This window comes from Prunus mume, linkage group LG3, assembly GCF_029339155.1.
Source record: "Prunus mume cultivar Tortuosa linkage group LG3, ASM2933915v1, whole genome shotgun sequence".
Taxonomy (NCBI): domain Eukaryota; kingdom Viridiplantae; phylum Streptophyta; class Magnoliopsida; order Rosales; family Rosaceae; genus Prunus; species Prunus mume.
In genome coordinates, this window is record NC_142700.1 from 6,771,354 (window position 1) to 6,784,311 (window position 12,958).

A 12,958-nucleotide genomic window follows, 5' to 3' on the forward strand; every position below is an offset into this window, starting at 1 on the left:
TTCTGTAATGTGATTAAAGTGACAACATATGAGTTTTGCTTCACTTTGCGTTGGGTTTCCAGAGGGTTTTTACTTTTAAAACAAAAAAGAAAAGAAAAAGGCCACATCCACATGCTCATATGTGTGTGTATATATATATATATGAGAGAGAGAGAGAGAGAGAGAGAGAGAGAGAGAGAGAGATTAATTAATTTAAGTAATCACAAATTGAGATTAAGAATGATATGTAAATGTGAAGCAACCATTTTCTGCAAATGTAAAGCAATCTCGAATGTGATTAATAAGTACTTCCTAAGCCAAACTGAGCGGTGGATACAGAGCTTGCAGACAAGATGTAAACATCAACTTTGGTACCAAAATTAAAAGGGGACCAAACAACATCACTTAATATATACCCCACAAAGCTGCTTTATATGGTACCAAAAGTCAATCTTTTTTTTCGTAATTAGATGAACTAAACAATGTAATTAAGGATGATAAACACTGTCGGCAAGTTGCAGTAATTAAGCTCAGAGTGTGCTTCCATCATTCATTCATGGTGATTGCCACATACAATATTTTGAAGCAACCCGTGAGAGATTATGGCCCACCATCATCACTCTGTGAATCTGGAGAGAGAGAGAGAGAGGGTTTGGCATGCCAGTTATAATTATAGAGAGTCAGGCAGGGTCGCCTTTAGGGAATATTCAAACCAGAAGGCCCCAGAAATTAAAATTTCATGAATGATGTGTTTAAAAATGATAGGGTTGATATTTATGGAGGTTTACTTTCTCTCAGGACATGCAAGGTTGAGGGAATTAATTCTACATATTTTTATTCAGTTAATTAATTAATTAAGCTTAAGGGAATATTAAGGAATATAAAGATCTTCAATAATAAACACGACTATCGAGGCAAAACATGGAGTATTTAAAAAATGACAATGATTTCCCCACAGGAGTGTAAGTGGATAAAATATGAGAAAAATGAGTGGGGAAATCACCACTCTTTAAAAAAAAACTTATATGAAATGTATATGCAGGGAAGGGAAGTTGAGATAGTTCTTGATTGATATATAGTTTTTTCATGTTCAAATACAAGTGTGACAGACATATAAAGTTGCACTCACTTACATTTCCACATGCTAGCATGTGCATGAGTGCTAAAAAAATAAAAATATTCATTCATATTTAAACTAATAGTTTGGTCTAATTCTTCATGTTGCAATCCTCATAGTCAAGCTTTATAATTCAGAATAAGATTAGCTTTATAATTCAGAATAAGATTAGTTATTTACTCTAATATTGGTTGCCGAAAGATGCATTTTTATTTTCGTAAAAACTCGAGCGTTTGGAAATATAGAAGTTATTGTGTGTTTCAAAACGAGGGACAAAAATTCAAATGTCACTCTAAACATCACTTCATCGATCCTATCATCCTAGAGAGGTACTCCACACACAACAAAGCAATAGGCAACAATCAACTTTCTAAAACATCATAGGAAATGAGTACGGTGATCATGGAGATGCTTGGCCAAACTTGGGCTTCATGTTGATTCTGAACGACAATGGTCAAACCGACCTGTAATAATAGATTCCAAAGTCCTTGACCTCATGAGAGAAAAAAACCAATCATGTAGGTGTAGGTAAGGTAACAATGAAAACTTACTTGGGTTAAATTCAAGTTGGTTCTTGTCGTGTTGTGATTAAACCTAAGATAATTTGTAATCTTTGTACTTAGTAATTATCAGCATAGTTCACCTCCCTTGTTATGCTTTGTTTTGTCGCAATATGTCATATAATACAATCCATTAATTACGTAATTAGTTCTTTAATTATATCAGTTTATCTCTAACATAATTGAGACCTCATTTTGACGACACGTGGCCAAGCAGATAGGAGATTCTGGGCATAGATTTATGAATTTTTTGGCTTCTCTAGGCTGGTCCAAGGAGACCCATCCAAAGTTAGTAAAGTGCAAAACCCTACTTCTACTACATAAAATTATAGTCAAATTTCCACTACCAATTAATTACATCATTTGAGTATGATATTATATATATATTTTTCCTTAATGAGAGATAAAAATTCGAACTTCAGATTTTTTTCTCTTTTTTGTCAAGAATTTCAGATTTCTTTTCTCTTTCTGTCAAGAATTTCAGATTTCTTTCAATGCTAGGAATATTAGTACTACTAAACTAGTAAATCAATACCAATCGGATGGTCGCTTTTGATGTGCTTCTAAGTGGTCTTTGGGTTCAAACTCTCATGATACGTGTACGTTTTTTGATCCATTCATAAATTTTAGAAGAAAAAAAAAGAGTAAATCAATAATTGTCTTTTCACCCCCAACAAAAGAAACACTATAATTGTGGGTACAGTATATCTCATAATTACATTCATTTTATTAATTTTCCTTTCTTTGGATAGTATTCTTGATTGTTTTTGTTTTTACCAAAACAGAAAATTTGAGAAAAGTTATTATAAAAAAAAAACCAATAAACAAAAAATTAGAAGCTGTCTCAAGACATGGAGAAAACGGGTCCTACAAAGTGGTGGGTCCATAAGAATTAGAAATAAATAAAAAAGGAAGGGAGGTGGTGGCATGTTATTGGTGGGTGTAGAGAAACTCGACCCGCATTCGTCGCAAAAAAGACATTCATAGGAAAGCAGATGATTGGAAACAGAGAGATTAGATTCTAAACTCTCAAAAAATGAAGGAAAAATTGTAAATCTTTTTTTATTTTTGTATTTATAGAAATTTCAAAGTCTACGATTTTCTTTGTGCTTTTCTTTTCTCTCTCTGCACAAAAACAAATAGGAACGCAACAGCTCACAAACATGAACTCGCTGAGAAATCTCCGCCTATTAGAATTACAAGCCTCTCCTTTGCTTTCTCTCTCTCTTTATTTTCAAACGCCAAGGCCACCCACAACAACAACAACAAAGACACCTCAGCTCGTGACCCTCTTCTCTTTTTCCTCTGCTCATTGTACGTTTCCTCTCTCTCTCTCTCTTCGCTCTTTCTCTCTCGTACGTTTTTAATTTTGCTTTTGCTGTTTTCTATTGGATTCATGCATCTCTGCCCTTAAATTTGTAAGCTTTTTGTTCTCATTGTCATGTTTTTGCATCTGGGTCCTTATAGTTTTGGTTTCTATTTCTGTGCATCAGAGCCTATTAATGCTTTTGTTTGTTTGTTTGCTTGTTTTTTTTTGCTTCAGCCTTCAGGTACTTTTGTTTATAACAATAAATAACTGTGATCATCACAGAGAAACTGGGTACCTATTTGATTTTTTACCTTTCTTGAGTAAAATTTGTGGTGTTTATTGCCGGTGGGTCTGTTTGGATCTCGAAATTTCGAGTTTTCACGGTGGGGTTTGTTCTGGGTCTCTCTACCTTATTGGGTTTGTTTTTCTTCAGCTATTTCAGATTCCAGACAACGGTTTCACCTCTGAAAAATGGTCCTTTAAAGTTCGTCTTTTTCCTTTGGCAGACATGTTCTGACAATCAAAAGATGTGCATGTGATTCCCGTATATATATGGGAATGTTGGGCCTGTTGATGTTTTCTTTTTCAAAAACTTATATGGGTGTGTTCTTTTGGGTCTCCTTGGATCTTGTAATTCGGAATTCGTCTCTTTCTTCTGTTTTGAAATTTGAAGATGAACGGTGAAATTTCCAGGGCTCCTATGTGTGTCTCTCTGTTCAGAAATTTTTTCCCTTTGGGATTTGAACTTTTTCGTTTGGTCCTTTTTCTAGAGAGGGCCCAGTAATAACCACTTTTGAGTTTTAATAAAATTTCCCATGAATTTGAATTTCTTGCTGATTGTGTTTGGTTTGCACTGCAGTTCATTACACCAAAAGCATATTCAAGGATAGGTTATACTTGGTCATTGACATTGAGGCATAAAATTTGATTCCTGTTTATAAGCATTGAGGACATTCCCCAAATGCTAAATTTTGGCAGGGCCAGAAGTCAGTCAAGGACCAATAGATCCATTTCTCTTGGAGGTGACATTTCGTTTTCCTTGGATAATCTTTTCTGTTCTGTCATGTTAATTCAATTTCGTCAAGTGGTTAACATTATTTTGGTATATATACAGCTTTTCTTTTAGAGATTTCCCCACTCCTTTTTCTCTTTTCTTCTTTTATTGCATTATAGTTTAAGCTTTTCAATTTCACCATTCTAAAAAGAATGAATCTTGTTATTATCACCGTGCCTTCTGATAAAAGGAGATTAGAAGGAGGTTGAACTGAAATAAGAGTCCTCGCAATGTGTTTATTATGTAGGTTTTGTATTCAAAGAATACTCTAATTTACCCTTTTTTTTTTTTTTTTTAACTGCATTGGGTAGGAATTTTCTGCTTGAATTATATGAAAGTTTTAAGCCTATGTACTGAACCCTGTTGTGCTTGTAGGCATGGATTATCCAGATCCCAAGAGGAAGAACAATTTTGTAGGAAAAATTCTTCTGGCTGCTACCCTTACAGCATTATGCATTATCATGCTGAAACAGTCCCCATCTTTCAATACCCCAAGCACGGTAATCCCTTAATCCTACAATTTTTGTATCAAAGTGATTATCAGCTTAATGATCCTTTTTTTCTTAATGCAATATAATCCCTTCCTGATTAGATAATTTTCAATATCTCTTTTTACTACTCTTGCCCCATTTGACCATTACCCAACAATAATTGTTTTAGTTTTTAGGTCTGACATATTAGAGAATGTTTCAGTTGCATAGGCTGGTATGCCTGTTTCAGTTCAATTGTAGCACACTTATTGCTTGTTTATTTATTTTATCTACCATGCCGCTAAAAGCAATCTTCCATGAATTTAAACTTGTGAAGGTTTTCTTATTGTCCTATATGCTTATTGTGTATGTTGGCATAACACTTTGGTTGCTTGGACTTTGCTTTTAACAGTGTTAATGATACAATAGTTTGCTTTTATTGTTTAAACTTGAAGAATGAGCATTTAAATGTGGAAGAATACTATTACTTCTTAAGATACATAGGACATCTCACATTTTGTTAAGTTGTATGGGACTGTGATTTCTATGTGTCTAGAGATATTGAATGCGTTTCTCCAAAACAGCACAAAGTGTCTTTGTGGCTGTCTAGTTAATGAAAGTTGCCATAATATATGGCAACCATGCATCCAAGGACATAGTACAATAGATGAGGCTGTCTGAACATTTAAGGGGTCCAAATAGCCTCACCGTTTTCTAGGACATCATAACAGGGATCAGAAGATGATGTTAATTTTAGTCATCCTCACAGGAGAAATCATTATCATCATTTTATCATCTTGCTTCTGGTTGGGATTATCAAACTTGATCCAGCGTGTTTTCTTTTCGCTTTTTGTCTATTACCTGCTTGGGTTCAATTGAAGTGTCCTCTGCAATCTTCTTGTCGTTTGACAGAGTGATAGCACATATTTTTTTGTTTGTTTTTGATTTGTTGGTTTGGCCACATATTCTGCGTATTTTGTTTGTTTTTAATACTTAGATATGAAAACTTGGATACAAGAAAGGAAGTTCTATGAACTTTTTCTTACCATGTACAATTTATTTCTGTCCAGTTCTCCCTTCATGAATCAGGGGTGACCCATGTCCTAGTAACAGGAGGTGCTGGATATATTGGTTCACATGCTGCATTTCGACTTCTAAAGGATTCATATCGTGTAACTATTGTGGTAGGTTTCTTTTGGATTAAATTGCGAGTCTTCTTTGTAATTTAACTTGATAATTACTGTATATCTTTAAGGATATGTTTTTTTTTTTTGACAGGATAACCTCTCACGGGGAAACCTAGGTGCAATCAAGGTTCTCCAAGAACTATTTCCTGAACCTGGAAGGCTTCAGTTTATTTATGCTGACTTGGGGGATGCAAAATCTGTATCCTTGTGATGTCCTTGATAAGTATTTTCAAAATATTTATGCAAATAAACAGGGATAAGTTCCAATGTAGCCCTTAACTGAATATTCCAGGTTAACAAAATTTTTTCAGAAAATGCTTTTGATGCTGTGATGCATTTTGCAGCTGTTGCATACGTGGGGGAAAGCACCCTTGATCCACTTAAGTGAGTACTATGCATGAACTAGAGCAGGCATTTACTATTATTCAAATTATGCTTGTCATTCAAATTATGCTTGTCTTGCTTGTGCAGTTTTTTTGTACATGAGGTGGTAAAAGTGAATGAGTTTTCACCGGAACTCTTTTTATTCAAGAAATTATTGATTTTTTCCCTTGGTGATGCTATGTGGATTGCAATACATGAATTGCAGCTAAGGGTTAGGAACTTAGGGGGTAATGTTGGATGTTGATATGGTAGTTTATATTTCTCGCTGACAGAAAGGAAAAGTCTTGTGCTTCCTTTATTACAAGGCAAAAAAGCGTATAAAAGTTTTGGATGACAGAAAGCCTGACTTTCTGGAATTTCTGAAAAGCATGCTTGTTTTACTTGTGTGATCTGTCTAGCTAGTAAGGCTCATTGAGTTTTCAGTGGAACTTCTTTGATTCAAGAAATTTTGGATTTTTGTTCTTATGGCTGCAAGGATAAGAATACATGAGTTGTAGCGCTAAGGGTTACAGGAATTGTAGCTCATTCTAGTCCACAAGAGGGCGCCTATAGAAGTTTTAAGTGACAAACAACACTGATATTTTGGAATTTGTTGAATTGCTTTCACTGGGCTGCACCATTATTTTTAAAATTTTAATAAGAAATATATTCAGCTTTCCTTTATAATATTCAACTTTTTCCACATTGAAATTTTCAAATGTCTCTACTTGTGCTGGAATCATATTGTTTTTGGTGTTAACTTCCTTGTTATATATTGTTTTCAGTTTTGAGGTTTTGACATTTGCTCTTCTGTTTCTTTGATGACCTCTTGTTGTTTTCATTTGCATTGTTTCTGGCGGCTTGTTTTATTGTGGGTAGTTCTTAAGTTTTTGTGGACTGCTGGTCCACATTGATTCTACTCCCTTTTATACCTTACTAATATAACCTATCCAGAAAAAGAAAAGACTTCCTATATGGCTATCCTTTGATATAAGCAAGTCAAATGGTGCATTTTTTGCTATAACATTTGCAAATAATCTTATTAATGATATTTTTGGTTTTTTGCACAGGTATTACCACAATATTACGTCGAATACCTTGGTGGTTTTGGAGTCAATGGCTGCACATGGTGTGAAGACTTTGATATATTCTAGTACATGTGCAACATATGGGGAACCTGAGAAGATGCCTATTACTGAAGAAACTCCACAGGTGGGTTGTCCTGTACCTTGATTTTTGTTTTGCTTCCAAGAAATAAACTTGTTTAGTTGTTGACTTTGATGGTATGGCAATAAATTCACATGACTGCATAATTCAGGTGCCAATTAATCCATATGGAAAAGCTAAGAAGATGGCAGAAGATATTATCTTGGATTTCTCTAAGAATTCAGACATGGCAGTCATGATCCTCAGGTTGGTTTCCCAATAACAAATTTTTTTTTTTCAAACCTTTGGGTGTTTTTTGAATTGTTCTTAACGCAGGTACCTTCCTGTGAGTAACCTTGTTTAGTAACCATTTTGTGACCATTGGTTTGAAGTTATCTTCCTTTGCCAGTGAAACATGAATCACGTGGCAATATTTTTGACCATTTTGTCATCTTGAACTTTTCATAGCTTAAGTCCTGCTTTTCTTCTTTAAAGTCATGTGGCGGTTGGACTTGAAACCTTGGTGCACCACCTGGGCTTTGGCTTAGGTGCAATGAATGCGGGGGTTTGGATGGGGATTTTGTTAAGCTTGAGAACCTTTCCGTGATTTCTGATGGTTATGGCTCTAATCCATTTTACAAATTGGTTCTCTGCGCAAAGCTAGTATGCTTTACTTTTTCTTTTAATTGCAAGTTTCCTTAGGTTTTTGTTCACAATTATGTTCATCTTTGTCTATATTTCTTTGGATTAGGGAAGGTCAGCAACTTGTCTCATTTCCTGTATAATGAGCACAATAAAACTTCAAGCCCATGTGATATTTTCTGTATACTGAGCAACTTGTCACAAAACTTTTTTTCTTTCAAATTTTGGAACCTTTCAGGTACTTCAATGTGATTGGGTCGGATCCAGAGGGCAGATTAGGTGAAGCCCCCAGACCTGAGCTTCGTGAGCATGGACGAATATCAGGTGCTTGTTTTGATGCAGCTCGCGGCATTATTCCTGGGCTAAAGGTATGCTGTTGTGTAATTAACTGATATTGATGAAGTTATAGGTTTGGTTATTAAAGTTATGACTAGCCCACTGTATTTAATTATGGAAACCCTACATTAATCATTTGAAAAAAAATTCATACTCATTGTTACATGCCATAAAGGGGAAAAAGAAAACAGATGTTTGGGACTTAAAAGCATGTACATATACCTAAGATCATTTTCATCATCTTCATCTCACTAGTAAAGTTGGGATGTTTCATATGTTTGGACAATGGATAGTTTTCTCAAGTCATCTTTCCCAATGATCTTTGAAGTGGTTGGAATTTTAGTAATGAAAGTGCTTTGCAGGTTAGAGGTACAGATTATAAAACATCTGATGGCACTTGCATAAGGGACTATATAGATGTCACTGATTTGGTTGATGCTCATGTGAAAGCTCTCGAGCATGCACAGCCCCGTAAAGTGGGAATCTACAATGTTGGCACTGGAAAAGGTAGGGGTAAATGGAATCAACACAAATTCAACTGCATTTCTTATTGTACAAGAGATTTTGTAGTGAATAGCAGAATTTGGTCCTAAGCTTGTATGTGGCTGTCTATTACCAGGTAGTTCAGTAAAGGAGTTCGTGGAGGCATGCAAGAAGGCAACTGGGGTGGACATCAAAGTTGATTTCCTTCCCCGTCGGCCTGGCGACTATGCTGAGGTCTATAGCGACCCATCTAAGATCCTGCGTGAACTCAACTGGACAGCTCAACACACCAATCTTCAAGAGAGTTTGCAGGTTGCGTGGAGATGGCAAAAGTCACACCGTGATGGGTACGGAACCCCTTTGGTGATGTATTCTTGAACGGAACCCCGCTGGCAATGTCTTTTTGAAATGGTCACGGCATTGCATAGCATGAAGATAGACACAATATTCCTTGCAGTGCATGACTAAAGCCACACTTCTTTAGTTCAGTTAGAAGAGGTGGGGTTTCAGAATTCCCCATTAACCAAAAAAGAGAAGGATGAGGGGTTTCAGAATTAATATAAATTTTTTGTTCTCATTATATTATGTTTATTCTTTAGTAGTAGTAGTAGCAGCCCAATACTGTCGCCCGAAAAAAAGAGAGCAGCCTATCTGTTACATGTATTCGAATGATGATATATTTCAATAATGATGCCCAGGAGCAGTATAGCTTTTATCCTATCTTTCTTCTCTCCTTGGTATCCAGTGCTTGTTCGTAGTGGTTTAATTTTGACATCTGCTCCATGATCCATCCAGATATTCAGGGCTCCATTGTCACGACCTTGTTAGTAGATTTGTGTATTTATACATGTACAAATTTATTTTTTTAAAATACTAAAATTTTTGGTACACTTTTCATACAAAATAATACACGCATTATACACTTCAAATTAAGTACACGTTTTGAAAAAATAATATAGATAAAATTCCAGTATGAATAAAGAGTTTATTATTTTCTTTGAGAAGGAATACTTGTGTTAACCTTTGAAGGCTGTAGGGGCAATCCCCTTAATTTAGATTGGTTGAGGTAAGTTGTTAGGTTGGTCGTTTGTAAGGGCTGGAAATCAATATACTTGTAATCGTAAATTTGGAACCACTCAATTTTCTCTTCAAAAAATGAAAAGAAAGAAACATTGAGGTGAAAGCAGTAGTCTTAGCACAGAAAAGAAAGGAGCTTCCACTTATTCAAAATCCACAAAACCCACAAAAAGATGCAATGTTTCAAGGAGATCAAGCAAAGCCAACTGTGGCAAGTAGACCCACCTTTGATTAAGATTCAAAAGATAATAAGAATGCAGGGCTTATCCCATCAATTAAATTCTGACATGCAACAATGGCAAGAATCATGCTTAAACAGAAAGCAGTTGCAATTAATCACAAACTTGGAATACACATTGTTGAAATCATGAAACCAAACCCATAATTGACATTTTTATATGAGGTACCTTATCCAACAATGAGATTAAGAACCAACACTACAAAGATTTGATCCGTGTCTCCAAATACATCTTTCCAATTAAATTTATATATTATCAGCTTAAAAATCAAAAGAAGAGCCATCACGAAAGGTGTAACAAGTATACAATAGCACTAATCAGCTCTTGTGTAAAAACCACTTCAGAGATTTCAAGCAACTGATTGGATAGCTCTGTCAAATCCCTCTTCTGCATCTGCGGCCCGTTTGACTAGCATGTGATCTGGGTGCCCAAGTTTCAATTGGCTGAAAAAGAGTGACAATCCAATCATTCAGCATTATATTCTATAGTAGCACCTAGTTTATATGACATACAACTTCATAATCCCAGTCCTCTCATGAAATAACAAAACTTATGGAAGAGACGAAAAAGAAATTTTGTGTTCTAGTGGCAGGATACATTAGCCAATACCTGAGAAAACGAGACGGTGATTTTCCAAGGTGAAGATAGCATACAACGAGGTTGGCTAGAGTTTCTGGATCCTTTGCATCCTGTGACAAATGACACTTTATCACTTCGAAATCTTAAAAAAACACATACAATCCAATGCCATCCCCACATAGTCGCAATATGAATATGCTTAAATGTACTAATAGAACAACACTAAAATCCATGACTTGGGAGTTTATGGGAAAGTAGATGAACATGGAGAAAATATAAATAGAGGGAAACAAGAAAAGCAGCGCAATGTAACAAAGTAGTGGTAGAACTCATTTTTTACTAGATCTAGAGAAATAAGAATTCTGATTATATGCATATATAGTCAGATCTTAGTTGAGTATGCATAAAGTGTTTTCATGTACTTTTGTTTACTATGACCTAAACTTTATGAAATTTGTGCACTTGACTGGATACAACCTATAGACACCATAAAATCTCTAGAAAACCCAAGTTATTACTGAGATACTTGCCTTGGTCAGTGCTTCAACAAGAAGGCTTTCAGCTTCATCAAAGTTTCCCATGTGCATGCAGCAAACAGCCTTTCCATTCAGGATCAAACTTGTAACCTGAGACTTCTCAGAGAAATCTTGGAAGATGAGATATGCCTCCTGTATCTTTGAACCACCCTGATTTCGAAGAATGTGAAATTACAAAAGTGCACTATGATGTTTAGTCTGCAAGATGAACTAAAAAGGAAAAGAAAATACTTAATTACCACTGCCAGATTCAACCATGCATTTGCAAGTTGAGTTAGCGTGTGGTCCTCGTCAACCTGTTGCATGACCCTCAGCTGCCTCTCAGCATAATCTGACCTATGCATTTTAAGGAATATTTGGATATTCAATGCATTCCTGAAAAAGCATAAGCAGCATGTATCAGGCTTCAGAGAAATGCAAAATCATCAGTATTGATATTTCTGCTTCCCGCTTCAACACTTAAATGACATGTGACTACATGGTAATGCATTAACAAGTAAAGGCACAGCTTATCAATTACATCAAAGATTAATTTTCGAGGTCAGGAAGGCACTATCCAACAGAAGGCAAGACGTATATTGCATAAGCCATCTAGAATTTACAAGCAAACAAAGGCAATTGGTTTCTATAGTTCACAGTTAGGGACCTTAGAGTTTGTTTCAGTTTACTTTTTCCTTATTAATAAAAGGAAAGGGTTTTCGAATTATTTGGTAGAACCCTCTAATTAACTTCCTTTCTTGATCTAATGGGACTAGCTAGCTAAAAGCTGAACGAACAGAAACATAATCACAAATCAAGCTAAAGAAACTAAAATGTGAAGCATTTCCTGTGCATCCCGTTTTAAAGATAATAACAACGTAAAGCTGAGAGAAAATCTAACAGTGAAGTTATCTTTTTGAACTACAATTTTTAATCCAAACATGATCTTCAGTGAAATTAGAGTATGAAAAGGCCCAAGTGAATGTGAAGTTAAAAATTATACGTACAGCTCCATAGCGCCTCCAGCATTGGTGTGTTTGAGAGCTTCATTGTAGTCCTGTTCATGCATGAAGACTGTCCCAGCAATCAGCCTCAGAATAGAGTTGTTTCCGATGCCCGGATCTGCCAACAATTCCTTTAGACTCGAGATCGCCGATTCCTGCAAAACACGACGCCTTTCATTTCATCACATCTCCATCCAATCCAATTCGATTCGATTCAATTGTTTGTGATTCTAAAACAGAAATCTAGGGATCAAAAATTGAAAATTGAAGATGAAGACGATCGGACGAACCCTGTAATCGGGGCCGGAGAGGTAGAGAGCGAGGAGCTTGACGGCCTGGAGAGGCGTGGCGGCGGAGGCGTCGATCTCATTAATGACGAGTTGGTAGCTGCCGAGGGCTATGTAAGAGCGGAAGACGAGGCAGTCTCTCTCGACGGCGTCGTCTGGAGAGAGATTAGGAAGCTCGCTGTTGTTAATGGCGGCCTGGTAGGCGCCCAAGTAGAAGTTGTTGCGAAGATTGAAGAGGTGGTCTGGTCCTGCTGCTACTGCTGCCATTGTTTCGATTTCGATTTGCTCTGCTTTGCAGATTGCAGTTACAGATCTGAGAGAGAGAGGGTGGTGAACAAAGGCTATAGAGGGCCGATTATTTTGAAGTTGTGAAATATATGTTGATGTAGAAAGACTCAATGGCCCAACCCAAAACTCACTTTTAAACCCAATGTGTGTGAAGAGGGTGTGTCTAAAATAAATTTTTGTTTTTTGTAAGAGAAATTAAGAAAGCTCAATACATTCATCTTAAAAATTCAGAGCATTATTCCATTTAAACTCTAACAAGTTATATTCATTAAGAAATTTTAATAAAGATTATCATTTCCGATTTGCTTTTGAGTAACGAGTAA

The 12,958-nt window shown here is 36.0% G+C and overlaps 2 protein-coding genes across 5 annotated transcripts; one reads left to right on the forward strand and one right to left on the reverse strand.

Annotated features, from left to right (window-relative positions):
* Window positions 1-2,662: 2,662 nt before the first annotated feature.
* On the forward strand, window positions 2,663-9,366 carry MUR4 (NAD(P)-binding Rossmann-fold superfamily protein). 4 transcript variants are annotated; one of them, XM_008227470.3, is made up of 11 exons: window positions 2,663-2,970; window positions 3,825-3,987; window positions 4,395-4,519; window positions 5,560-5,673; window positions 5,768-5,875; window positions 5,969-6,060; window positions 7,110-7,251; window positions 7,358-7,452; window positions 8,066-8,195; window positions 8,526-8,670; window positions 8,783-9,366. In XM_008227470.3, the coding sequence occupies exons 2-11, from the start codon at window positions 3,927-3,929 to the stop codon at window positions 9,022-9,024; spliced, it is 1,254 nt and encodes a 417-aa protein (XP_008225692.1). In that variant the 5' UTR covers window positions 2,663-2,970; window positions 3,825-3,926; the 3' UTR covers window positions 9,025-9,366. The 4 variants fall into 4 exon arrangements, with proteins under 4 accessions (XP_008225692.1, XP_088904548.1, XP_088904549.1 ...); XM_089048422.1 differs by having other exon boundaries at window positions 2,779-3,074; XM_089048423.1 differs by lacking the exon at window positions 2,663-2,970 and adding an exon at window positions 3,194-3,256.
* A 668-nt stretch (window positions 9,367-10,034) lies between these two features.
* Window positions 10,035-12,753, reverse strand: LOC103325314 (Coatomer epsilon subunit). The gene is made up of 6 exons (XM_008227472.2): window positions 12,351-12,753; window positions 12,064-12,215; window positions 11,317-11,452; window positions 11,072-11,227; window positions 10,572-10,651; window positions 10,035-10,405 (listed from the first exon to the last, which is right to left on the reverse strand). The coding sequence occupies exons 1-6, from the start codon at window positions 12,612-12,614 to the stop codon at window positions 10,312-10,314; spliced, it is 882 nt and encodes a 293-aa protein (XP_008225694.2). The 5' UTR covers window positions 12,615-12,753; the 3' UTR covers window positions 10,035-10,311.
* Window positions 12,754-12,958: the final 205 nt, after the last annotated feature.

Coding starts and splice junctions, on each gene's coding strand:
- LOC103325314 (XM_008227472.2), bottom strand. CDS start 12,614: ATGGCAGCAGTAGCAGCAGGACCAGACCACCTCTTCAATCTTCGCAAC. Junction 10,652..11,071: donor TTGTTGAAGCACTGACCAAG/GCAAGTATCTCA, acceptor CATTTGTCACAG/GATGCAAAGGATCCAGAAAC. Junction 10,406..10,571: donor TCACCGTCTCGTTTTCTCAG/GTATTGGCTAAT, acceptor ACTCTTTTTCAG/CCAATTGAAACTTGGGCACC.
- MUR4 (XM_008227470.3), top strand. CDS start 3,927: ATGCTAAATTTTGGCAGGGCCAGAAGTCAGTCAAGGACCAATAGATCC. Junction 5,876..5,968: donor ACTTGGGGGATGCAAAATCT/GTATCCTTGTGA, acceptor TGAATATTCCAG/GTTAACAAAATTTTTTCAGA. Junction 8,196..8,525: donor GCATTATTCCTGGGCTAAAG/GTATGCTGTTGT, acceptor AGTGCTTTGCAG/GTTAGAGGTACAGATTATAA.